Consider the following 27,271-nt stretch of genomic DNA (forward strand, 5'->3'; position numbering starts at 1 on the left):
TAAAAAGAGAAATCTGGGAACTGTTTTTTCTTTATATGAGGTTATGCTTTCAGATGTTTGATTGCGCTGCACGGATGTGTTTTGCAGCTTTGTTGCTGTTCCGTTTATTCTGCGAAGGTCTGCAGCTCCCCGGGTCTGCCTTCAGGGGGCTCAGTGGGAGTGCTCACCAGCACCCCCGGTGACATCGGCACCTGCCCTCTTCCCGCTCCCATTGGCAGTGCTGAGCCTTTCTCAGCGCGCATTTCATTGGCCGACGATTGGCCAACCAGCATGAAATTGCGGTCAGAGGCCGATCAGGGTCGGGGACCCGTTTCCTATCCGCTGGTCATGCACACCCAATGCGCGAAAAATTCAGGCCATGGTGTTGGCGGTGTGTTACAGTTAACGCCAATGAATTACCTATTGGAGTTATCACCTATTATATTTATGGTCCTAGGCCTGGTCTTGCCCAGCCCATTTTTGTTATTGTCGTATTCCAGGAAATGCAGCAGCCAATTTGCGCCCGGCAGGTTCCTACCAACAGTAGTGACTGGGATTGCCTGTTCTGAAGAAAGGCCCTTGACCTGATATGTTGACCCTGTTTCTCTCTCTGCAGATGCTGCCAGGCCGACTGAATATTTCCGGCAGTTTCTGCTTTTACGCCTGCGTTTTTAGGGCCTGGATTTTTCGCTCGTCAGCCTGATCGGTGGGTCAGGGAGCGGATGGGGAAACGGGTCCCCGACTGTGAGCGGCCCTCACGGCCGTGATTTCACACTGTCTGGCCAGTTAGCGGCCAGCCAGCGGGAGTCCCACGCTGAGAAATGCTCAGCGCTGCTGGGGTGGGGGTCGGGAAGAGGGCGGGTGCCGACGCCACCGGGGATGCTGGTGAGCGCTCCCACTGAGCCCCCTGAGGGCAGACAGCTGCCCCGGGGGGGAGGGGGGGGGGCGGCTGCAGACCTTCGCAGAGTAAACGGAACAACGAAAATGCTGCAACATCTGTCCATGCAGCACAATCAAGCACCTGAAAGCATAACCTCATTAAAATGTTGTCCCCAGGTGTTTCTTTTTATTTTATACCCCAACGGCGATTTCATCCCGCCCTTGGATGAGGAAATGATTAAAACGTGAATTCCGCCCGTGCGACGAGCTAAAAATCACACGGGCCCCGTAAAATCGCGGTCAATAGGCTTTTTAATGACCTTAATTGGCCCTTTATTTGTCAGCGGGCGCTGCTCCGACTCCCACGCACGTCCACTGACCTCACTATTGCACGTGTGCGCGGTGACATGGGGACGCACGCCCGACGTCTTTTCGCGCTATTTTACACGCGTCGGGGTCGGGCGCGTGCCTGACCTCGGGACGCAAGGTTCGGGTCCAGGTGCTGGATGAGGGATAAATATTGACCAGGACCACCAGTGAGAATGCTCATTTTTAAAAATGGAATATTTCCCCCTAGCCTGAGAGGATTGACATGGCCTCGAGTTTAACACCTCATCACACCGCTGAAACGCACTCCCTCAACACCAGCATGGGACTGCTGGCCTGGCTTATGTGCTCGAAGAATTGCAGGGACTGCAAAATCTCGGCGCTTCATTGTATGAAAGATTGAACAGGCTGGAGCTCTTTTCTGTAGTAAAGCGAAGACCGAGGGGTAACCTGATAGAGGGCTTAAAGTCTATGACAGGGTTTGTCAGGATAAGGGCAGAGAAGATGATTCTGCTTGCGTGCGAGGGCAGAACTAGGGGCCACAATCCAATTCATCAAGAAATCCAATAGGGAATGCAGGAAAAACGTACTTACCGTGAGAGTGGTTAGAATATGGAACTTGCTGTCAGATGGAGTAGTTCAGTCAAACAGCATAGATGCATTCAAGGGGAAGCAAGATAAGCACTTGATGGAGAAAGGAAGAGAAGGATATTTGAATTGGGGGTTACATGAAGTGGGGTGGAAAGTGGCACATTTGGCATGCAGGGGCTGCTTCTGTGATGTAAACACTTGGTAATAAGTGTGCAGTCGGTTGCAGTAAAAAAAAACTCTAATAAAATCTTCGACTCTATTTTTCAGCCCCTCTAGTTACGAATCCTGTAGCCTGACACACAATGGCAGGCTTCCATTAGATCATTCTTTATAAAAAAAATATCTGCCTGTAACGTGGTCTCTGTGGATTTCTGCTGCCACGAGCAACTTAATGGACATGTCCAACATCATCAGGCCTTCGCTGTAGCTCCCATTTGCTATTCAGCAAGGTGAGGTAGTGGTGTGAGATGGGCGCGCTGTTGTTTGAGTGGGTGGGGGGGAAATGGGTTGGTGCCTGGAATTAGGACACTCCATCACACACCGAGTGGGGGTCTCTGCTCACTTGGTGCTGACCTCTTTACAACTTTGTCCCATGTACCTCCACTTCTACCTGCTTCATCCCCCTCACCTCCTGCAACTATTGACACACTCTGGCCCCCAGAACGAAATAACAGAAAAACTGGGAAATAAGAGTACTGATCCAAACTGTTTTTTCCTTCTGTCTGTCTTCCATTTCTCTGATTTCTTTCACTGTCTCAGGCTATTATCACACCTGCATGTTATCTTATTTCTTTGTGTGAATGAAGAAGTATCTCTGTATCCATCCCACAAACCTCCAATTCTGGCCTCTTGAACATCCCCAATTTTCATCGCTCCACAATTGACAGGTGCAGTTTGAACTGATCAGGCGCTAGGAGCTCTGGAATTCCCTTCCCTTCCCTACCTCTTCCTCCTTCCTTAAGGCGCTCCTTAAAATCGTTCCGACGATTGAAATGTGTAATAATTATGGTTTTATTTAGTGTGTAGTGTACCTTTAAGAATAACATGTGTTAAGGAAGATCACATGATCTGTAGTAACCAATAGGAGAGTAGGTCAGGCTACCTCAGAAGTCAGTGTAGAGATAGAGTTGGAGTTGAAAGCACACGTGTAGTTGCTGCTGAGTATATTGTAAATAAACTTAACGTTTCCACCCAAGAAGTGTCTGCAGATCAACTCTATCATTAATAGCACAACTCGGCCACCCAACAACAAAATTTTAACTCTGTTTTTCTCTCCGCAGATGTTGCTGGACCTGCTGAGCGTTTCCAGTATTTTCCATTTCCCCCTTTTTCCAATAATTTATATTTTTTATATATATTTTTTTCTTTTTCCACCTATTTCCATTATTTTTAAATGTATTTCCATCCATTGTTTTATCTCTACCTTTTAGCCTATTTCGATCCCTTCCCCCCCACCCCACCCCCACTAAGGCTATCTGTCACTTGCTCGTCCTGCTTTCTACCCTTAATGTCATCATTAGGTCATTCCTTAGCTAATATCACCACCATCCAGACCCCTTTGTCCTTTTGTCTATGACATCTTTGGCAATCTCTTCTTTGCCTCCACCTATCACGGGCCCTCTATCCAGCTCTACCTGTCCCACCCCCCTTCAACTAGCTTATATTCCACCTCATTTCTATATTTCTTAGTTCTGATGAAGAGTCACTCGGACTCAAAACATTAACTGTATTCCTCTCCGCAGATGCTGTCAGAGCTGCTGGGGTTTTCCAGGTATTTTTGTTTTTGTTTTCTATTTTTATTTCAGGTTTCAAGTATCTGCAGTACTTTGCTTCTGTAATATTCTTTGTCCAAGATTTTGATCACCTGTCATGCCATTTATAACATTTAAGGCCACTAGATAAAAACATGAGAAAGGAATAGAAGATATGCTGCTAGGGTGAGATGAAGTAAGGGGAGGTTCATGTAGCACATAAACAATGGCCTCCTGGACCATTTCGGCTGAATGGCCTGTTTCTGTGCTATACATTCTATGTAAATTTAAGAGCTGTTGTTTAATTTGACACTGGACACAAGGTAATATTTGAATGGCAGTAGGACGCTTGGCAAATAGAAAATGCTTGTGAAAAGTTTTAAATAGAGGCAATCTGTTTGACATTCGATCATTTGTTGGTCAGATTGTAACGTACCTTTTTGGTTTTATCCATGGCCTTTAGAATGGAGATATTGAGTTGTTCCAAAGCAGACAGGACGCTCTCATATTCCCCTAGATGTTCAGAAAAATACTCTAGAAAAACAACAAAACAAGAGTTTTTAAACTTCTATTCCACAAAACCTCAGGGCAGCTGATTTATTTCCACCAGAGTTTACTACATTATATAAAAAGAAAGAACTTGCATCTGATCATTCACAACCTCAGGAAATCCCGAAGTGTTTTACAGCCAATGAAATGTAGTCACTGTTGTAAAGTAGGAACCGTGGCAGCCAAGTTGACTGATAGACTCATAGAAGTTTACAGCACAGAAGGAGGCTATTCGGCCCATCGTGTCCATGCCAGTTAACAAAGATCTGACGACACTAATCCCATTTTCCAGCACTTGGCCCATAGCCCCGAAGGTTATGGCAACACAAGCGAATATCTAAATACTTCTTAAATGTTAAGAGAGTTTCTGACTTAACCACCCTTTCAGGCAGTGAGTTCCAAACTCCCACCACTCTCTGGGTGAAAAAGTTTCTCCTCAACTCCCCTCTTAACCTTCTACCTCTTAGCTTTAATCTATGCCCCCCCGGTTATTGACCCTCCTACTAATGGAAAAAGTGCCTTCCTATCCACCCCATCTATGACCTCCATAATCTTATACACCTCTATCAGGACCTCTCTCAACCATCGCTGCTCCAAGGAAACCAACCCCCGCCTACCCAATCTTTCCTCATAGCTCAGACCCTCCAGCCCAGGCAGCATCCTGGTAAATCTCCTCTGCATCCTCTCCAGTGCAATCACATCCTTCCTATAATGTGGTGACCAGAACTGCACGCAGCACTTCATTTGTGGCCTAACAAGCATTTTATACAGTTCCAGCATAACCTCCCTGCTCTTGTATTCTATACCCCGGCTAATAAAGACAAGTATCCCATATGCCTTCTTAGCCACCTTATCTACCTGCCCTGCTACCGTCAGGGATCTGTGGATATGCACACCCTCTGATCTTCAGTACTTTCCAGGGTGCTACCACTCATAGTGTAATCCCTTGCCTTGTTAGCCCTCCCCAAATGCATTACCCAGTTCCCACAAGCGGCAATGTGATACTGACCAATCAGTTTATGCCCACTTGAGAGGGCAGATGGGGCCTTGGTTTAATGTCTCATCTAAAAGACAGGAACTGTGATAGCGCAGCACTCCCTCAGGACTACGCTGAAGCATAAACCTAGATTTTGGTGTTCAAATCTCTGGACAGTGAATTAAATCCACAACTTTCTGACTCAAGGTGCTTCATATACCAGAGGGAGGATAATGAATAACTAGGAGTAAGCTACAGACTGGAATTGGACTGAGTGGTCCCAATAACATTGTAAGTGACAAAATTAATGAACCTCATCTGATGGTTCAGCAAGTTTGTCAATTTTACAAACAAACCGTACAGATAAGGAAGGTCACAGGTTCAACTCTTGCTCTGTGCAAGCTTAAGAGAGAGTTGGATAGATATTTGAAGGGGTGGACTACTGAGACTTAGTTGTTAATTGCCAATCTGATCCACCTATGGGAAGATTGATGGGTTCAGATTCAACGTTGGTTTTAAACCTCGTGCAATTTTACACTCTTTTAAAATCAATAGTGGCTGGTGTATGAAACCCAGTATTCCACCCGATCCCATGGGACCCTTAAAACATAAGCTAAAATTCTCTCCTTATATCCTGTGTCCAGTCAGGCGAACCATGCATTATTTTCCATCCCTGTCCTTATTAATATGTTTGGGAATAAAGATAGCTGCTTGATAAATCGTAACGAGCTAAGGAGCAAGGAGGAAAATGGGATTAAGCTCACTGGTTGATGAGGAAACAAACATCAGCACAAGATTGGTGGGCTGAGCGGCCTCTTTCCATACTGTAATATTGTGGTTCTGTCAGTTGAGTAGCAAAAGGGATGCTACAACTGGTCTCAGTATTCTTGAGCTGAGGAAGGTTGAACTGACTAAGGATTGCTACTCCTGGTCTTCACTAACAGCGTCTTGCATGTGTGTTTATCTCTTTCACGGAATGTGGGCTTCACTGGCTGGGCCAGCATTTTTTGCCCATCCCTAGTTGCCCTTGAGAAGGCAGTGGTGAGCTGCCTTCTTAAGTTGCTGCAATCCATGTGTTGTAGGTACACCCACTGTGCTGTTAGGAAGGGAGCTCCAGGTTTTTGACTCAGCAACAGTGAAGGAACGGCCATATATCTACAAGTCAGGATGGTGTGTGGTTTTGAGGGGAATTTGCAGGTGGTGGTGGTGTTCCCCTGGGTCTGCTGCTGTCCTTTCCTTCTGGATGGTAGAGGTCACAGGTTTGGAAGGTGCTGTTGAAGGAGGCTTGGTGAATTGCTACAGTGCATCTTGTAGGTGGTACACACTATATGTTCAAAGTGGTAGCTGGAGTGCTGGTCAAGCAGGTTGCTCTGTCCTGGATGGTGTCAAGCTTGAGTGTTGTTGGAGCTATATTCACCCAGGCAAGTGGAGAATATTCCATCACATTCCTCACTTGTGCCCTATAGATGGTGGACAGCCTTTGAGAAGTCAGACAGCGAGTTACTCACTGCAGAATTGTGAAGAGGATGTAAGGAGGCTACAAAGCGACACAGATAGCTTAAGTGAGTGGGCAAAGATCTGGCAAATGGAGTATATTGTGAGCAAATGTGGCAGGAAGCATAAAAAATAGGATTATTATCTAAATGGTGAGAGATTGCAAATCTCTGAGATTCAGAGGGATCTGAGTTTCTTAGTACATGAATCACAAAAAGTTAGTGTGCAGGTACAGCAGGTAATTAGGAAAACTAATAGAATGTTCTCATTTATTGTGAGGGGAATTGATTACAAAAGTAGGGAGGTTGTGCTTCAATTGTACAGAGCCTTGGTGAGACCACATCTGGAATATTGTGTACAGTGCAGACTAAGGAGACTGCCTTATTTAAAGAAAGATGTAAATGCATTAGAAGCAGTTCAGAAATGATTTACTGGACTAATACCAGGAATGGGTGGGTTGTCTTATGAGGAAAGGCTGGACAGGTTAGGCTTTTATCCACTGGAATTTAGAAGAGTAAGAGGCGACTTAATTGAAACATTTAAGCTCCTGAGGGGTCTTGACAGGGTGGATGTGCAGAGAATGTTTCCTCTTGTGGGAGAATTTAGAACTAGAGGTCACTGTTTAAAAATAAGGAGTCGCCCATTTAAGACAGAGATGAGGAGAATTTTTTTCTCTCAGAGGGTTGTGGGTCTTTGGAACTCTCTTCCTCAAAAGGCAGCGGAAGCAGTGTCTGAATATTTTTAAGGCAGAGCTAGATAGGTTCTTGATTAACAAGGGGGTGAAAGGTTATCAGGGTTCGGCAAGAATGTGGGGTTGAGGTTACATTCAGATCAGCCATGATCTTATCGAATGGCAGAGCAGGCTCGAGGGGCCTACTCCTGCTCCTAATTCATATGTTCGTATGTTTGTAGAACACCATCCTGAGGAACTCTTGCAGCGATGTCCTGAGGTTGAGAAGATTGCCCCCCATCAACCACAACCATCTTCCTAGCCGGTGAGACAGGCCATCCCCAGGGATGGTGGTGTCTGTCGGGTACGATTCAGTGAGTATGACTATGTCAGGCTATTGCTTGACTTGTCTATGGGACAGCTCTCCCAAATTTGGCACGAGCCCCCAGATGTTAGTAAGATGACTTTGCCGCTTCTGGTGCTTAAGTTGATGCTGGGTCATCTGTCCGGTCTTATTCCTTTTTGACTTTTCTGTAGCAGTTTGGTACAGCTGAATGGTTTGGTAGGTCAATTCAGAGAGCAGTTAAGAGTCAATCACATTGCTGTGGATCTGGAGTCACATGTATATCAGACCAAAAGGACGTTGGCACACGAGATCCGTTGAATTATGTCAACAGCTGATTTTCCTCTTTTGTGGTTTTGCAGCTAGGAGTCTGGTAAGGACTCTAAAGGGCATTAGCGAACCAGATTTTTTTTTTAACAACAATGCAAGACATTCATAGTCATCATCACTGATACTATTCTAGATTTATTAATTAAATTTAAACTCCATCAGTTGCTGTGGTGGGATTTGAGCCCAGAGAATTAACCAAGATCTTTGGATTACTAGTCCAGTAACATTACCACAACCCCCCGCAACAGCACCACCAGCCCCCCAACCCCACCCCACTGTCGTGTGTATGTGCAGCTAACAGATTAAGGCACAACCAGAGTGAACTGTGATATACTCCATGGAAGAATAGTTAATCAAGGCTCATGAATGCACAGTGAACATGGGGCAAGAGCCTGGAGGGTTATCAATGTTCATTGATCCATGCACTAGAATGCTTCAGGAGTAGATTAGTGGGAAAAATATAAAAATACAAGTCGTTTTTCAATGCCTCACTAAACCAAATCATTTCAATTCAATGTTAGTGGGCAATACGAAGAATCTATTTTATTCTGTCTATCAGCATATAATTCATTTTGAAAAGAAAGTCAAGTAATCTTCATGATGGTTTGAACCTCAATCCACATCCTCTTAAAAGACAGAATTAAATTCCCTTCCATGTTTAGGTTGTTTGCCAGTGATGTGTTGTTTGTGTGTGTAAGGTAACTAATTATAGAATGCAATTTTGTAGGATTATGTGGATGCAGACATCAGTCAAGGCATTTGTAGCTGACTGTGTATGTGGGTACAATCCTGATAAGAGCACAGCATTCATTACAACTGCACAGCACGTTGCTGGGTCTGCTTTTTACAATGATCTTGACCTGGACACAGATAAAAGTGCTGGATTCCATCGCAGTATATGTATCCAGGAGTTGTTTAAAAGGATTAGCAACCTTCAACGTGAATACAGTGGTAAAAATTAGGCTTCTAATCTCTCCAATACTATACATGGATTCTTAGAAAAGGCAGGTATTGTAGGAATGAAGTTAAAAAGGACATTGGCACACCGAGATCTGTTGAGTTATGTCAACAGCTGATTTTCCTCTTCTGTGGTTTTGCGGCTAGAAGACATTGATAGAACAATGAGTCACACCCATCCCACCTGAAACACACCCAGAGCTAAATCATCTTCACTGTGTGGCTGCTGGTAATCTAGCAGCATGAATCACCCAGCCACTACAGCACCAGTCTAAATTTAATTCAATGGTTATAATGCTCTTTGAGACATCCTGAGTTTAAAAAAGTCATTGAATAAATGCAAGTCTTTCTTTCCTTCCTTCATTCATTCATTCATTTCTTTCTCTTATGTTTATGGCCTCTGTAAGATCAAAGTTTAGTTTAATAGCATTTTAACCACTTTCTGTCTTTGTGTTTTTAAAAAAGCAGGTGCGAATAAACTTAACTTTAAAAAACCCAACGTTTGGAAGCCATTTCTTTTCTCCTTCCCAGGATGGTCAAAAAAAATCCCAAAACATCACTACTTCACAGCAAAGCATATAATTTTCATCATCTACACACACACAGAGATATAGATTAACATGTATACACGTTATTATCTTCCTATAATATGCCACCCACCAATATATTGCAACATGTTATGATAACCCACATGGCTGAATACCTTGCTCTTTCTGCTGTAGGGACAGTTTGAGCAATAAGCATTAAGGATTGGGGAGAAAATACAAGCGCACCGATGGCTGTGCCCTATGAGGACCTGTGACATCCTGGGCACATTCACATTAAAAAACGAACAAAGAAATCTCAATTTACGGTAAAAAGAGACATTGACCTCTACAAGTGATTGGCAAGGAGAGAAGAACAAGGAAGAGCTGACTCACTTTCTCTGACATTGTTTGCACTTCGCACCATCAACGGCCTCTAGATAATTGACGCGTAACATTGCTCAACGCGTCCCAGCAAAAAAATAGCCAGTAGCTTTGTCTAGTTGAAGAATCAGATTTGACAGGAGCAGTGCAGATTAACTGAGTATATGGCAGAACCCCTTCAGAGGAAGCAACAAGGAACCTGAGGGTGGTTAAAGTGCCTGCATTCAAGTTATTGCTGGCACAGCTCCCCCGGGATTCACCCAGACATAAATCACTGGAAAGGCTAAAGGAAGTTCAGTATTTTAAAGAAATGGCAGGACAGGGAAGGGACAATAATACTGATGACTTACCGCACAATTCTTCCGTGTCCAAGTTGCTGTTTTAAGGAGAAAGTGAAAATGGATTACAATGATGCCTTTAGCAACGACTAAGACTGTTAAAAATATCCAATAATAAATGTTAATCATAAGTATCTCATACAATGGTACAAACCACAAGACCTGAAGCAGACCATTTCAGCTTGACGTCTTCAGCCTGAAATCGCCAGTTATGGGTGACAGTGACTTTTGTCAGCCCTTGGTACAATCAGAGGGTACGGTAATGTAGTGGTTGTGCTACTGGACCAGCAACCCAAACATGACCCTATGGATATGATCCCATAGACCACCCTTCTATAGAGTAAAACAGTGAACATTGAAGCAAGAACAGGCCATTCAGCCCCTCAAACTATTCTACCATTCAGTGAGATCATGGGTGATCTGTATCAGTAGGGGGACATTGAGGGGACAGTGATCATTGTATATTAAGGTTGGCAACGGAAAAGGAGAAATAACAATTTAGAGTCAGAATAATTAACAAAATAATAAAGCCAACTTCAATGGCAGGGAAGTGGCCCTAGGTAAAGTGCTCCTTCGGAGAGCTGACGCAGCCAAGATGGGCTGAATGGCCTCCTGCTGTGCTGTAACAATTCTGTGATTCTACACCTTAACTCCAGCCACCCACCTCAATATCATATCCCTAATTAATAGCTTTACTTAGCAAAACCTTATCAATCTCAGTTTTGAAATTTTCAATTGACTCCCTCTCTCAACAACATTTGGAGCGGGGGAAGAGTTCCAGATTTCAACTACCCTTTGCGTGATGAAGTGCTCTCTGATATCACCCCTGGATCCCGGGCTCTAGTTTTAAGGTTAGCTCTCTTTGTCCTGGACTTGCCCACCAGATTTAATGGATGGCAGTATTAGTGAGATGTGGCACCCAATTTGTGCATCTAAAAGTGTAAAATCTATAGGAGTGACACAGATTAAGCTAACAGAGTGAAACGGCCCTAGTGAAACAGCAGTGGAGTTTTTACCATGACCAGTCTTCGTTCCACTAAGGTTCACAGAACAATCGTTCAAACTCTGATGATGGCAGAGACTAATTGCACTCCTACATTTCCTTCTATCAGTAGTGACAAGGTTAACATCTTTAGTACAGTTACACTCCAGGCAAATAACCGACCAGGCTCGGGCTAGCAATCTGAAGGCTAGGAAGTGGTATCCTGACATTGATTTGTAAACCTCCAAGGTCTTTTCATGTGGAAAATCAATTTAATCGGTTTTTCTTTTAAGCCCTTTACTTTTGGTACCAGGCACCACCTTCACAACAACAACTTGAACTATTATAGCATCTGTAGTATAGTAAAGCATCCCAAGGCACTAGGGTTGGGGGTGGGGGGGTTGTTATGAAACAAAATTGGACACTGAGCTACATAAGGAGATTTTAGGACAGGTGACCAAAAAGCTTGGTTAAAGGGGTAGGTATTAAGAAGGGCTTGAAGGAGGAATGTAAGGTAGAGAATCAAAGAAGTTTAAAGGAGGGAATTCCAGAGCTTAAGGCCCAAGCAGCTAAAAAAGCGGCATCATGAGACAATATACAACCTTACAACATGGTGGCAGCAGGTGAAGAACCCAAAAATCCCTAAGAACGTAGAAGTAAAGAAACTGCAGTCTGACCTGAGAGAAGTGCGTCTAACTTGAAGACCTCGAATGCGCAGCTGGAGATCACCTAAAAAAACTCAATTACAGGTGTGGAGGCTGAAGGGCAGAAGAAAGATCCATTGTGCCGTGCAAAAGGACGCCACCCGAGCATGCGGAGGTCCATTGCAAGACCTGATCAAAAGCAGAGTCAAAGGACCTGGCCAGATCACAAAAGGGTGAGAAAACTCAAAAAAAAAGGCTACAATAAGCTTTTGAATTTGGCTCAACAAATAGGCAACACCAGCAGACCGATTGTTTTATAATGAGCGTGGCTTGAAGAATGCTGCAGCCTGGATCCAGAGTCAGCACCATAGCACCATTGCGCCCGCGCTCAAACAAAACAAATTTTTTACAGAGAAGTCAGAGCCAAAAATCAGCTGCAGTTCAATTCTCCAAGCTCAGGAAAGCAACTAGTCAGCCAAAACAATTTGTTCCAAAGATTTTCTGCAGAATCTGCTGAAGTATAAAATACCTCCATAACCGCAGTGGGAGCCTGCCAAATACCAACAAGCATGGGAAGAAAAAAAAAAGATTACTGTGGTGCCATTTTTTATAAAAATTAAAGCTCTACTCCCCTGTGCTGAGAACAGCCCATGCATGGTAAATCAACACTGCCTGGCCCATTAAGGCAGATGGAAGGGCCAGAACAGGTGTAAAATTGAGCGTTATGGAGAAGATGATTTCTAAAATATATGATAGCATCAGGCTTGAATAAGAAAACAGAGGCTCAGCAAGTGAATACTCAATTATATTCAGTAGGCCCAATAGCCGATGACATAATTTCGAGGCGAGGAGTACATGAATCTTCCTATAAATTTGAAGTCCTTTGACACGTAATTTAACGTAAGAAGCAATAAAATTTTGAAGCAAGCAAAATTTAATCAGAAAGTCCAAAAGCCTGGGGAGATGTTCGGGACCATAAGGGTTAATATGGTACTGGGGAAACAGTACCACCCAGATTATAATGTAAAGAGTTACATAGGAGTAGCAGAATGTAGGAGTGAATCTGATAGAAGTCAGCATGAAGATAGCACCTAGTCAGGATTGTACCCTGTATATATGTATGTAGTTATGTATTATTAATAAACAGTTATTATTCAACCACACATACCTATTCATGAGTCAACATACAACCTTACAACAGAATATACATTTAGTAAGGGACCCCCAGCCCCAATCTAACCTGCAGATCAAGGCATCCCCATTCAATTTTCGGATTAGGTGCTTTTGACTATCCTTTCACTGCTGCAGAGTCAGTGGGAGGATTGTGTCCATGTTGTTCAAAAGGTTGACAGAAGGGGAGTGATGATGGGCCTTTGGGAGGAGTAATTTGGATTTGAAAAGACTCTGATTGCACCACTTGCTCCCAGTCATGGGGGCTGTAGTTGCAGTCTCTCTTGGGCTGCAGCATCACAGGGAGATGAAGCCAAGGGAGCAGAGAGAGGAGGAGGTGGGCTCACAGCAGGAGACCTTACCCACCATGGGTCCGCAGACAACACTTCTCCTAGCTTCACCTTAGCCTGGAGCAGTGTCTGCAGTGACTATACCCCACCAACGAGCTGCCGCTGCAGAGCAGGGCAAGGAAGGCACTGCCAGTGGCTGTCAAAGTAAAAAGAAAGAGTTGCCTTTTACGATCATTGGATGTCTCAAAACACTTAATAGTCAATTAAGTACTTTTGAAGTGGAGTCTTTGTTGTAATGTAGGAAATGCGGCAGCCAATTTGCACACAGCAAGCTCCTGCCAACAGCAATCTAATAATGACCAGATCATCTGCTTTTGTGATATTGATTGAGGGATGATTACTGGCCCTGCTCTTCTTTGAAATAATGTATGGGATCTTTTGTATCCACTAAAGAGGACAGATGGAATCTTAGTTTAATGTCTCATTGAAAGACAGCACCACTGACAATACAGCACTCCCTTAATACCGCACTGGGAGTCACTTGAATCTAATCAGCAGCCTCAGCCCCTAATTGCTGCCTCCGACCATGAACAGCACTTTCAGTTCTCACCAGTGAAGCACTTTTCCAATCTGATGTCTTGGTAATAATAATGAGCTGATTAGATTTGCCCTGCAGTCAGACCTTCAATTACCCGTCTACCTGGTTTCACTTACGAAACAAGGAAGAGCAGTATCCATATTATTACTTCACTTTGCTTCACAGATTGTCTACAGCACTCAAAAGTGCAAGTGGTTTCCTAAGCAAATGCTTGAAGCCAACCAAAATAGAGTTAAAGTCTGAATTGATGAAGGCTGTGGGGCCTCAGGTTAGGCACCGTAATGTAAAGTGATGCCCCCCCACCCCACCCCACCCGCAACCCCTGTCTCAGGGCCCTGCTGGCTACAGGCCGACTACAAGCCAAAGGACAAGAGACCGACGAGATTGATTTGTGTTGTAGCAGGGAGCTACCACCAGCTGTTAACTTTTCCTTTCTCAGTCTTGCTCTGGAATAACCTATGTCTTGACGACTGTCAATTTTGGAAGATTTTGAAGGTCATCATGAAGATAGCTTCCCTCCTTTGCTGTTTTGCTTGTTCCTTATGACAAGTGTAAGGCAAAGGTTTGGTCTGAAGGTGATCAGCCAGTCCATCAGTCAGTCTGCGCCTGAGACAGCCTCAAATAGCTCCACAACACGGGTGGACTCTGATGGCACATAACACTGAGGCGAAAAGAAGCATAATAACTCTCTCCTTGCCAACAACCGAGAATGTAGGTTTAAAGGGAAAACCTCACTATCAGAGAGCACTTCCAAAAGCCAAAATCTACAAAAGCAAAAACAAACTGAGGAAACATTTAGGTTGGTGACAATCCAGTCAAAGGCTGATGAGAAGGGATGGGATGGGAGCCTATCAAGTCTTGCCTGCACTGAGGAGATCCCACCTCCTGCTCAATTAAGCCCCGAAACCCCACAGAACGTATGGTTATGCTTCGCATGTACAAGTCACATTCAGTAATATCTGAACTTCAACCTGAGGGGGAAGAGAGTAGAAAAACAAAGCTTGCCCAAGCTATGTTTTATCAGTTTATGCTACTCATCCGTGTATTGAAAAGAGGGAAATGGGAATTTGAATTAATAGTGGGTAGTGATGTTTCATCCAACCCCTCATCCCACAAACCCCACTTCCAACCCCCAACCCACCCCTCCCCGCACCCTCCCAGCACCTCCTACTAAACTATGGCTCTGTTGAAAGCATTCTTGCTTCCAAGTCAGAATGCTGTGGATTTGATACGGAAGTATAATAATTTTCATCATATTATTCTGGTTTATTGTAAAGTTGCTTATGGGTGTGAATGCAGACGGTTTTGGCTGTGTGACTTAATTACATTTGGAGTCAGATGCAGCTTTCAGATTGCAAGCTTGAAATTACAAAAGAAGTCAGGTGTAGAAGTGTACTTGAAATGCTAATGAATAAACATGGATGCTGTCTTAGCATATAAGGTGTGAAGGAAATTTGCATTTTTAGGTAAGTGAAGGAGTCGTTTGGATTTCAAAGGGATGTTAGGGCATTTATAACTGGCCAGATAAGCAAGGCCAAGCAGTGTGTTTATTTTTCCCAAAGGTTACTGACAATACTGGCAACATGAAAGTTTTTATATTATGAGAAAAGTACATTTCCAAAGACACATGGAACAATGGAATTTACAGATTAAAGAAAGAGAACCATATACAAAGGAAAATGAAAGACAATGTTGGGGGGGCATGTAAGGTCTAACAGGAAAGTGTGAAACAGCCTTCAGGAAGCCTTCAGCCACTTGTGCATAAGTCTGCTGTGTCCAGTAACTAAAGTTAGAGAAAAACCTTTGGGAATTCCACTCTCAAGTGTGTAACTATGGGAACTTGCTGGCTTGCTTCTTAAATTTAATATCTATTTTAGGCTGTTGCCTTAAAGTGGGTGTGTAATTGGGAGTTAGGTTAATTAGGAATTTTAGAATTTGTTATAGTATTAAGAAATTGTAGTTTTATGTATGCACTTGAAATCTTTTCTTTTGTTAATAAATATTTAAATTTAATTTTTAAAATCTCTAATGATCTTATTGGGCTCATTACTTCTGAATTCAGTGCACACATCTCATAATAAATACAAATTGCAAAACAGTGTGACAACATGGCTAAGCTTCCCTTGTGGATTTGGTCCACCTGGCACACATCATCTGCCACATCATAACAGATTCAAGTCCCACCAGAGAGAATACAAGCACAAAGATCTAGGCTGACACTCTGGTGCAGTACTGAGGGAGTACTACACTGTCAGAGGTGCTTTTGGATGAGACATTAAACTGAGGCTCCATCTGCTCTCTCGAGTGGATGTAAAAGACCCATGGTACTGTGTTTTGAAGAAAGAACAGAAGATTTATCCCTGATGCCCTGTATAGCATAAAGGGCTAATAGCTATTATGCTAATCGCTAATATACATCATCAGTGATGCCAGATCGCTTGTCTCTAGAACTCAGAGATGCTTCTGGAAGGAGCCTCATGCTTATCTATCCCTGCACAGAGTTGTATATAGTTAATAAACGTTTGAAAGTTCCTGGATGCACTATTTCCAATAGTCTCTGTTAAACACACCCTGGACCCATTTCTGATGTTACTTCATGGTGGTAGCAGTGAACTAACCAAATTGCAAGGATACCTTATGAAACAGCCAGTGGCGTGAAAGTGAAAGCCATCCAGAAAACAGCAGTGAGGGAATGACTGCAGAAAGGAATTGGAAATAAAAGTGCCAACGCAATCCCAGGGCAGTCAATTAAAGTAACAGACAATGCTGGATAAAGCCCCACCCTCTATTTGGCTTCTTTGACAATGTGGAAGGCCCTGACCTTCACATTGGAAAAACTAGCATCGCAGATTCAACAGGTAAAGGACCGTTTCAGGGTTAGCACAGAAGCCTGAGGAAAAGCAGGTTAGCACACTCTTCTATTCTGTTGATGCCATCACAGATGACCTTTTAGTAAGACAGAGTGTTAATGAGGATACAGCAAAATATGAAGAGGTTATTAAGGCTTTCAATTCATAATTCAGTCTTCAGAAGAACGTCATTTTAGACTGGATGAGGTTTATCCAGCACTCTCAGGAATCTAGAGAAAGTATTCATTTTTCCATTAATGACCTATATTGTTTAGCTGATAGTTGTGAATATGGGACTCTAAAGGAGGAACTCATCCGAGACCATATTGTGGTGGGTGCTCTTGATGAAGGCTTATCTAACTTTCTGCAGCCTAGAGAAGAGTTAACATTGTTCAAGACATTTCAATTAGCGAGACAGGCTGAGCTATGGAAGCAGAACTGCATATTAATCTGGGGTGAGGGAGAATCTTTGTGGAGTCAGGCTACTGCCTCAGTCATTTGTGAGCAATAGGGGTATGGTGCGCCCACTAGGAAGCAGACCCAGAACGAAGAAAGGGCAGTCGCCGCCATTATCCATTGCTCCCATTGTGGCGCCAAAAAACCCCAAAGGCGCGAAGAATGCCCCACCATACATGCAGAGCGTCAGAGGCGGGGCCATTTTAAAACGGTATGTCACAAGTGAAAACCTCCTGCTCAAACATTTGAGGGAAGCCAATCAGATCAAAGCAGTATTCAGGAAGTAGAAGATAAGGAGGAACAGGAAGTGCCTTTCTTGGGTGAAGTTGCAAAATCCAAGGAGACTTTTTGAAGTGCAGATATCACAGTCAATGGCCACAAAACCAATTTTAAGTTGGGCATGAGGGCAGCACTGTCCATTCTTTCTGTTAGGGTACAGAGACTGAACCCTCAATTTTTCCAACCATCTATGACTCAACTTCACGGTCCAGGGGGCACCCGACTCAAGGTGCAAGGACAGATGACCACCACACTTCGATGTAATGGCAGAGAACTTACCGACAGTCCCTACATTATCCATGATCAAGATTGCTCTTCATTAAGCAGAGAAGCTTATATATACCTGAGTCAACCTAGAACAGCTTGAACTAGTCTCCATAGAAGAAATTCCACACATGCTGCCACAGGAAGACATTCTGGAACGAGCGTTACTCGTTGAAGAGAAGGTGGACAAAGAAGGAGACCAGAACACCATTGACCACAGTGACCAGCCAGGTGAGGAAATTCCGAACCTCGCACTACTTCTTGAAGAGAGAGGACGATGACCAAGACACCACTGATGAGTGTGACCAGAACATTACTGATAAATGTGACCAGGATGCCAATCCACCTGATTGTTCTGATAAGGACACCGATGACATAGGGCAACCTGACGCAGGCACTGATTTTCATGAAGAGAAACCAGGAACAGAAGCTCCGACAATGACCAGTGAGACAATTGCAGAACACAAAGCTGACTTCCCAAACCATGATGCCAAGGCTTGAAGAGGAAGTGACTGAAGCTGCTGATGTACTAGCTACTGATCTCACACACACTTCAGATGTACAAGGAAGTGTAACTTCTCTGAAACTAGTACAAGCAGCGGAACAACAACCTAATCCAGTAAAACATGATCTAGGGCAGAATTTAACCCTTGGCTGGCAGGCGGGCCCCACCGGCTCGGTGGAGGGTGGGCAGCCGACCCCCGCCGCCGAAACGGGGCCCGCCGCCATTTTGAGTGGGCGGGCCAATTAAGGCCCGCCCAGCGGCATCCCCGACGGGAAGCGCAATGGGCTTCCTGTTCCAGGGGGAGGGAATCCCCATCTGTCAAAGTGCGCTCTTTCGTGCATGTGCGCAAAAGAAAACACTGCTCCCTGAGGCAAAGTCCTGTCTCAGGGAGTTTAGTGAAAGGTAAGTAAAGTCAAAAAATGGAGACATTTTAAAATTATTAACATGTCCCCCTCATGTGACAACATCACACGAGATGGGACATGTTGATAACAAACTCATAAAATTTATTAAATTTTTACAAAACGCTAATGAAACTTCATCCCGCCAGTGGATGAAGTTTCATTAATAATCTACAGGTCACTGGGCCTCCTGGCATGCCCGCCAGCCTTAAGGTTGGCCAGGCAGGGCATTTAACTATCTTAATGAGCCTGTCAATGGCCTTAATTGGCCATTGACAGGTCAGCCAGCAGACAGCTGATTTCGCTGTCCGCCCGCCTTCCTTAATATTTAAATGGCCCGGGATGACGTCAGGGATTCCTCCCGACCTCATCCTGCATCATTTTCCCCTCGGAGATCAGGCCCCGCCCCCAAATCGCCGAGGGGAAAACCCTGGCCATAGTCACAGATCCTGAGGTGACATTCAGCTCCATTCCAGATGTTGCCTTGACTCCTGAAGATCTCGAGATGCTAATACCTAGTGAACAGCAAACTCACACTGACATGAAAGCAGAGCATGTGCACGCCAGACAACCACAAGCAGAAAGACAAAACCTTGCAGTATTGACAAAAGCATCATCAACTCCACGTGAGAATAGTCTTCATTCTTCTGTTTGTCCATCACATTCATTCTCAAATGTGCCATCTGGAGTGCACAGCATTTCATTCAGGGCACAGGAATCAGCAAATGTACTTAAGCAAGAGCTACTTTTGCCAAGCAATGAATTTGCTGGATCAGAAGATTGCAGACCCACTGTAGGCTGTACAAACTGTAACAGAAGCTGACCAAGTCTCATTCCCTCAAGAAAGAGCAGCCAGTAGTGCGACCTCTAAAGGGGGTGGGAATAAAAAGAAGCAGAGAAGAACATCTGTTCATCACCTTTATTCTGTACATCAGAAACAGAAATTCTCTGACAACTGATTCAAGCATATTCCAGGGAGAATATGGAGAACAATACGTCCTACACGTCTGCTCAGGAAGCCGAGAGCTCAGGTGGAGATTGACGCCTCTGGTGCAAGAAATTGTGAGGGGTGGGGGAAGCAGGGTGTGTAAATAGTTAAGGGGTAGTTTAATGAGTAGAATGAAAGACTTGCGGGCAGAGGTAGTATAAAGGGTTAACAGCTAACAGCTAATACACATCATCAGTAATGTCACATCACTTGTCTCTAGGACTCAGAGAGAGATGCTTCTGGAAGGAGTCTCGTGCTTATCTAGCCCTGCACATAGCTGTAGATAGTTAATAAATATTTGGAAGTTCCTGGATTCCTTGTTTCCAGTAGTCTCTGTTAAACACACTTTGGGCCTGTTTCTGATGTTACTCCAATCCTGGACAATATTTATCCTTCAATCAACATGACAAAAATGGATGATCTGGCCATTATCATGTTACTCTGTGCAAATTGGCTACCACGTTCCCTACCTTACAACAGTGGCTACATTTCAATCATACTTGATTGGCTGTAAAGCACTTTTGGATGTCCTGTGCTTGTGAAAGGTGCTATATAAATGTAATGCTTTCTTACTTTTCTGAGGAGCAACACACAACATATCCCCCCTGGACTCGCCAGGCTCACTGATGCCACTTTAACAGGAGTGGTACCTACTCTGTGCGGTGCTTATCAATCTTACGAAACAGCTCCCGTAACTCATCGGTGCTCAGGACTCCATCCGCAAAGTAGGCCTTGAACTCATCAAAGGATAATTTACCATCATCTGTAAGAAGAAGACAAGCCAGGCCCTGAAATCATCCAGACATCTTCAGTGCATTTCGTAAAGTTTACAACAACCTAGGCCCCAATTTTAAAGGACAGGGGTTGGAGGGGTGGGGGGTGAGGGTTGCAGGCCTGGTTGGGGAGGAGGAGGCTGTAGAGGCAGGCTAGACATGATCTTTGAATCAGCCAGGCCTCATTTCTGTGAATATTCCCAGATTCCTGCCTGAACACGGCCAGAAACATTACCTGTCAACTCAGGTGGCATGCGGGGCTGTGACCTGTGACCCATGGGAATGCTCACCATCAGTAACTTGAGGGGGGGAAGGAACATGGCTCTATGAGTGATCAGTGGGGGAGAGGAAGAGATCCCTGTGAGAGGGAGGCCTGAGGTGTCCTCTTGAGGCCCCAGAGGTTCACTCCAATCCCAGGCCCACAAGGAAACTTAAAAACCAAAAATTTAAAGATAGACCCTGCCTCCCTTCCGTGGGTATTCTGCACTCATCTGCTGGACAAGATAGTCTGAGACACAGAAGGATCGGAACTGGCCTAATTTTAACTGGCTTCCTGCCCAGTTTCCACCTGGCGGGGGAAAAAATTAAATTTATTGGTGGCATAGTGGTAATGTCCCTGCGGACTAGCAACCCAGGCTCGAGGGGCACGGGTTCAAATCCCATCGTGGCAGCTGGTGGTATTTGAATTCCATTAACAAAATCTGGAATATAAAACTAGTCTCAGTCATGGTGACCGTGACAATTATCACCAATTGTAAAAATCCACCTGTTTCACGCAAGTCCCTTTAGGGAGGGAAATCTGCCATCCTTTACCTGGTCTGGCCTATATGTGACTCCAGGACCCAACAACGTGGTTGACTCCATGCTGCCCTCTGAAATGGCACTCAGTCTAAGGGCAATTAGGGATGGGAAACAAATGCTGGCCTTGCCAGTGGCGTCCACACCCCATGAAAGGATTAAAAAAAACAAATAAATAAAATCAGGGTCTCTAGCGTTTGCCCTTTGGTCTGGATTACTCAGCCAGAGTGCACACAGCTCCCCATATTGACAACTGCCCCTTAAAAAAATGTGACCTTTAACTGCCCTTTGAAATGGCCTGGCAATTAAGCCACTAAACTGAGGGCACTTGGGGATGGAGAATAAACGCTGGCCTTGCCAACAATGCCCGCATCCCATGAATGAATATAAAAGCAACACCGGACACACAGACAGGAACTGTTAAAGCACAATACGCTGCTGTCTCACCGTTCTTGTCCGCTCTTCGAAAAATCTGAAAATCAAAAGATTGAAAAGCAAACATTAATCGAATTCCATGGGTAATGCACCTTAAGTTGTAAAAAGTATAATGTAATTTCCTACCTTGTCGCCAGGGATCAGTGAAGCTGTCCTGAGAGCACAATTGCACTCTGCTAGATCGCACTCAGAATGCAAAATCATCAAAAGCAGTTACGATTTGTAATCAACTCTATTTTTTTTTTTTTGGAAAAAAATAGAGCTGGCTGAGTGCCTCATAGAGAACAAGGCTGAAGAATATCGAAGGAACGCGGGGCTAGCTCTGTAGGCCTTTCAGCCCCTCAAGTTCCACCGTTCAATTATAATACGGCTGATTTGTAGCTTAACACCATCTACCAGCCTTGATTCGTTAATCTTTAACACCCTGGCCTAACAAAGGTGTGTACGTGGGTATTACATAGGTTAGAGAGAAATGGGGTTTCAGTGTTGCTGGGACCCATAGGAATGTCCCCGATTGATTAAGTCAGAGTGCGATAATGTAGTTCTATGCTACACGGATATCGGGGTTTCTGTCAGTGGCTGAGGAATAGGGAAGTGGAGCCAGTGAAAGGATTTGCAAGGCATTATTATAGGGTTTTTCTCTGCAGTTATTCATCTCCATTCAGAGGCCAAGTAAGAGACCCTGAAGGCAAATTGGGTATGGTCTGTTAAAATGAGAAGGTTTTTCTCATCGCATGTTTTCTACTTTCTGTTTTATCATGAGGGCTGGAAGTCACCTCAGCAGCAGCAAGAAAATGAACTGGAGGGAAAAGGAGCCTCGATCACTTGTTAGTTGCCATTTTGTTTTTTTGTCACTATTTTGCTTTTAGTGCTGAGCCAAAGGCTAAGAAGCTGTTCGCACACCAATAACCAGAAGGTTGGTGTCTGCGCTTGAGTTCCAGAGAATGTAAGCCCGAAAGGATAATGAGTCCAAGGCAATAGTCCATACGTCAAGTTGTTGGCTACAATCCCTGGTCAACATTCGAGCCGCATTCCAGGGACTTGACAGCGAAATCTAGGCTAACACTCCAATGCAGTACTGAAGGAAGTGCCACCTTTCAGATGAAATGTTAAACTGTCCAAAGGGCCCATGGCATTATTCAAAGAAGAGCAGGAGAGTTCTCTCTGGTGTCCTGCATGTTTATCCCTTAGTCGACATCACTGAAACTGATTATCTCATTGCAGTTTGTGGGAGTTTGCTGTGTGCAAATTGGCTGCCCTGTTTCTCACACTTCTTCAGTGAGTGCCCTACAAAAGAATACTTCACTGGCTGTAAAGCATGACGACATAAAGTTTGGAAAGGCGCTATAGAAATGCAAGTTCTGTCTTACACTATTTGCACATAGCTCTGGTTCAAGCCTAAATTTTAGTAACCAGTTGTCAACTCACGCCTGTTGTGGAGAATTCCTAACTCAAGTATAATGGATTCATCGCATTTACACGGCGCTAGGCCCCAGCATAAAGATACTCCTCAAGGATCAGGCAAGGCTCCAAGAGTAATGCTTTCACTAAGAGCTGGTTTGGCTCATACCCAACTGCTACTGAGTGCACTGGTCTCAAATCAACCTGCATAGTGCAGCTGAATTCACTCAGCACCAAATGTCTTTCACTGAGAAGCAATTTGCATTGCAAAGCAGTTTTAAGATTGAATCAATTTTTTAAAAAATACTTTCCATTGAAGAAACGTTCAATTCAATGGTAAAATGACATTACTCACCATAAATCACTGATTCATAATTCCTGACGGGAAATAGTGGCTAATGGGAAAAGCGGCGGTGGGGGGGGCGTTACACACAAACAACAGGCCTGGGATGAAGGGGTTGTCCTATAGGCTGAGCAGGTGAGCCTATCCTCATTGGGTTTTAGAAGAATGAGTGGTGACCGGAACTTTTCGCCCAACCTGAACAAGCGTAAAATGATGCGTGATGACGTGGGGCAAGCGTCCCGCGTCACCCCGCACTCGCACGATATTTCGGTCAGCGGGCACGCGCGGGAATCGGCAGCACGCCCGCCGACAATGAAAAGGCCTACTAGGGCCAAGTTCAATCTTTCGCTGCCCGTCCAACCTTACGGGTTGGCGGGCAGGCGATAAGGCCAAGCGGCCTTCGGGTTTTTTTAGGAAACCTCATACACGGGGCGGGATGAGGTTTCCAACAGCAAATAAAAATGGAATAAAAACATTAACGTTTCATTGATAACATGTCCCTGCTCACGTGACAGACAGAGTCCACATCAGGGGGGCATGCTTTCTAACATTATAAAATTCTTTGTTTTTTAATTTTCAAAAATCTTCGTCTCCCTGAGGCAGCCCTGTGCCCTCAGGGGGAGCTTTCATTGCACACACCTGCGCACACGCGCAAAGTTCCCCCGCTCACCCTCCTCCCCCCCGCACTGCTCCCCGACCCCAACCCAACACAGGCAGTACTGAGCGCTGCAGCGCGCATTTCACGCTGGGCGGGCCTGCGTGAAATCGTGTCCGCGCCCCAACGACTCCCACTCGCCCCCCCCACCGAGCCTGCCCGACGAGGGTAAAATCCTGGCCATAAGGTTTCTGAGAGGGTTTGACATGGCAGATGCTGAGAGGGCGTTTCCTCTCATGAGAGTATCCAGAAACGGCTTCAAGATAAGGGGTCGCCCGTTTAAGTTGGAGACGAGGAGGAATTTCTTCTCTCAAAAGGGTCATTAGCCTTTGGAATTCTCCTCCGCGGAGAGCAGTGGAGGTTGGGCCATTGAACATATTCAAGACTGAGTTGGACAGATTTTTGATTGACAAAGGAGTCAGTGGGTTTTTGCATGACAGGCAAGAAAATGCTGGTGAGGCCACAATCAGATCAGACACGATCTGACTGAATAGCATCGACGCATTTAAGGGGGCCAGTTAGATTAAAAAAAGAGACCTAGGCTGCGATTTTCCAGCCTCGCCCGTCAAGGGGCCAGAAATTCCCGCCCAAAGTCAACAGACCTTTGGCTGGTCCGTCAAATTTTCCATCCGGCCCGTAGCGATTCCCTTCGCGGCTGCGACCGGAAAATCCCAGCCGTTGTTATCCAGTGCCTTCTGCAAGCTCAGGGCAACCCAAAGCCTTTTACGGTCGATGAAATGCTTCTGAAGTATTGTCACTGTTGTAATATTAAAGAAACACGAGGCAGGGTTTTACCCTCCACGGGCAGGCGCATGCCCAATCCGATTGGGCGTAAAATCGCGCAAGATGACATCGGGCGAGTGTCCCGGGTATCATTGCGCACTCGCGATATATATATATCGCTCAGCGGGCACGCGCCCAAGTTGGAAGCGTCCCCGCCGACAATTAAGCGGGCAATTAAGCCCATTAATGGCACAACTGTCTGCAATTTTTCGTGGTCCGTCCAACCTTACGGTTGGCGAACGGGCGAACAGCGGACTTTACATTTTGTTCATCAAACCTCATCCAAGGGTGGGATGAAACCTCCGTTAGGAAATAAAATAGAAATAAATATCTGGGGACAGCATTTTTATGGGGTTTGCTTGCAGGCGCTTGATTGCGACGCATGGACATTTTTTTTTTCTGCAGCTTTTTGCATCTTTATTTCATCAGTTGCAGGTCTGCAGCTCCCACGAGGCAGCCGTCTGCCTTCAGGGAGCTCTCTGGAAGCCCTCGTCCGTGCCCACGGTGACATCATTGCCCGCCCTCTGCCCGCCCCCCTCCCAGCGGCGCTGAGTTTTTCAGCCAGCGTGAAATGGCGGTCGGGGGCCAATCGCGGTCGGCAGTCCATTTCCCGGCCGCTCCCAGGCCCCGCCGATGGCGTGTGCCCACCCGATGGGTCAAATTCAGGCCACAGTAGCCAATTTGCACACAGCAGGTTCCCACACATATGAGGAGAGTTTGGATATGATGGGGTTATTTCCTTTGGATCAGAGGCTGTGGAGAGATTTAAATGAGATATGTAAACTTATGTGGGGCCCAGATAGAGTGGTAGGAAGGTTAATAACCAGGGGGCATAGATTTAAATTGGAAGGATTATAGAGGAGTTGGGAGAAACATTTTCTGGATTTCTGCCTGAAAAGGTGGTAGAGACAGAAACCCTCATCACACTTGAAAAATATTTGGATATACACGTGAAGTGCCATATTAAGGCTACAGATCAAGAGCTGGAGAGTGGGATTAGGCTAGAAACTCTTTTTCAGCCTGCACAGAGATGATGGGCTGATTGGCCTCCTTCTGTGCCATAAATTTCTATAATTCTCTATCCATGCCTTGTAACCTATTCTTTCCGACTTCTGCATTCTTTATTGACTCAGAATTTGCTGTAACTGGTCACTGGACAGTGCGGGCTGTTCATTAGACTTCATAGAATCATAGGAGGCCATTCAGCCCATCGTGCCTATGTCAGCTCTTTAATTAATCCTAGTCCGCTGCTCTTCCCCTTCAAATATTTATCTCATTCTCTTTTGAAAGTTATTATTGAATGTGCTTCCATTGCCCTTTCTGACAGTGTATTGCAGATCTTAATAGCCTGCTGTGTAAAAGAATGTTTCCTCATGCAGTCTCTGCTTTTTAAGCCAATTATCTTAAAATCTTGTGTCCCCTGGTTACTGACCCTCCTGCCATTGGAAACAGTTTCTCCTCTACTTACTGTATCAAAGCTGTCCATGGTTTTGCACACCTCTATCAAATCTGCTCTTAACCTTAACCGTTCAAAGGAGAACGACCCCAGTTTTCCCTTGCCAGTTTATTGTCATGGGTATCTTGTGCTGCAGGTTGTTGAGGATCATAGCACCATAGAATGATGCAGCACTGAAGGGGGCTATTCAGCCCATTGTGCCTGTGTCAGCTCTTTTGTGCAGCAGTCCCACTCCCCTCCTCTTTTCCATACTTTTGTGACATGGTTTCCTTCAGGTTTTTATCCAATTATCTTTTAATGCGCACCACGATTCAAGAGATAAACTAATACGGGCATCTTATAAATCTCAGAACTGAATGGTTAGGGCTGGATTTTAATGGCGGCAAATCAAGCAGGCCAATCCCACCCCCACCCCCTCACCCCAACAGCACAGACGTTAAAAACCGGCGTGAAGAGGCTGGGTCAGCAATCCATTGTCATCCCGCCAATCTCAGATGTTACACAAGGTCAGTCGACGCCAAAATTGGAAGCCCATCCGCCATTTTGAAATAACCGATCAACAAGCCATTGAGCTCATTAAAGGGGCTATCTGAATGCAACTTTTCGTTGCCTGATTCATTTTCCAGGCGTTGGACGGGGGAAAGTTTCAGAGTGTTTTACGGCAGGTATGAGGAAGCAGCACAAAGACGGAAGAAAGGCCTGATACTGGGACCATGGCTCAATGTGGCAGAAGATGAAGGTGGCAGTGTCTGTGTGTTTTTTGACTTCATTTATTAACCTTTTTAAGCCTGCTATACGAAAAAAAAGAGCGATTGAGAGAGCAGGGGACCATTAAATTGGTAGTCGTGACTGACTTCTTGTTTGCAGCATAACCCCTCTGTGACGAGGTGACCCAGTCTAGACGCCCGATTGGGCGGAGAGCTCCCCTTTGCATTGCTGATTAGCCACCTACCAGCCGGCGGCTGCTAATTGGCCATCCGGCATTTGTTTCGCCAAGCTGAGACAGCAGGGGTGGGGGTGGGCACAAGCCGACCACTCACCTTCTATTCCGCCTCCTTTATCCCACCAAAAAAACCATAAGACCATAAAACGTAGGAGCAGAAATTAGG

At 45.0% G+C, this 27,271-nt stretch overlaps 1 protein-coding gene across 1 annotated transcript in view; it reads right to left on the minus strand.

Annotated features, from left to right (window-relative positions):
- LOC144688411 (N-terminal EF-hand calcium-binding protein 1-like) overlaps positions 1-27,271 on the minus strand; it is a 171,446-nt gene that overhangs the window by 72,802 nt on the left and 71,373 nt on the right. Inside the window, exons 3-6 of the mRNA XM_078554908.1 lie at positions 21,537-21,561; positions 20,173-20,281; positions 10,105-10,130; positions 3,964-4,061 (exon numbers count right to left, since the gene is read on the minus strand). Of these exons, the coding sequence (XP_078411034.1) occupies positions 3,964-4,061; positions 10,105-10,130; positions 20,173-20,281; positions 21,537-21,561 (258 nt within the window). The remainder of the gene's footprint in view (positions 1-3,963; positions 4,062-10,104; positions 10,131-20,172; positions 20,282-21,536; positions 21,562-27,271) is intronic.

This window comes from Cetorhinus maximus, chromosome 13 (genome assembly GCF_964194155.1).
Source record: "Cetorhinus maximus chromosome 13, sCetMax3.hap1.1, whole genome shotgun sequence".
NCBI classification, from domain to species: Eukaryota; Metazoa; Chordata; class Chondrichthyes; order Lamniformes; family Cetorhinidae; genus Cetorhinus; species Cetorhinus maximus.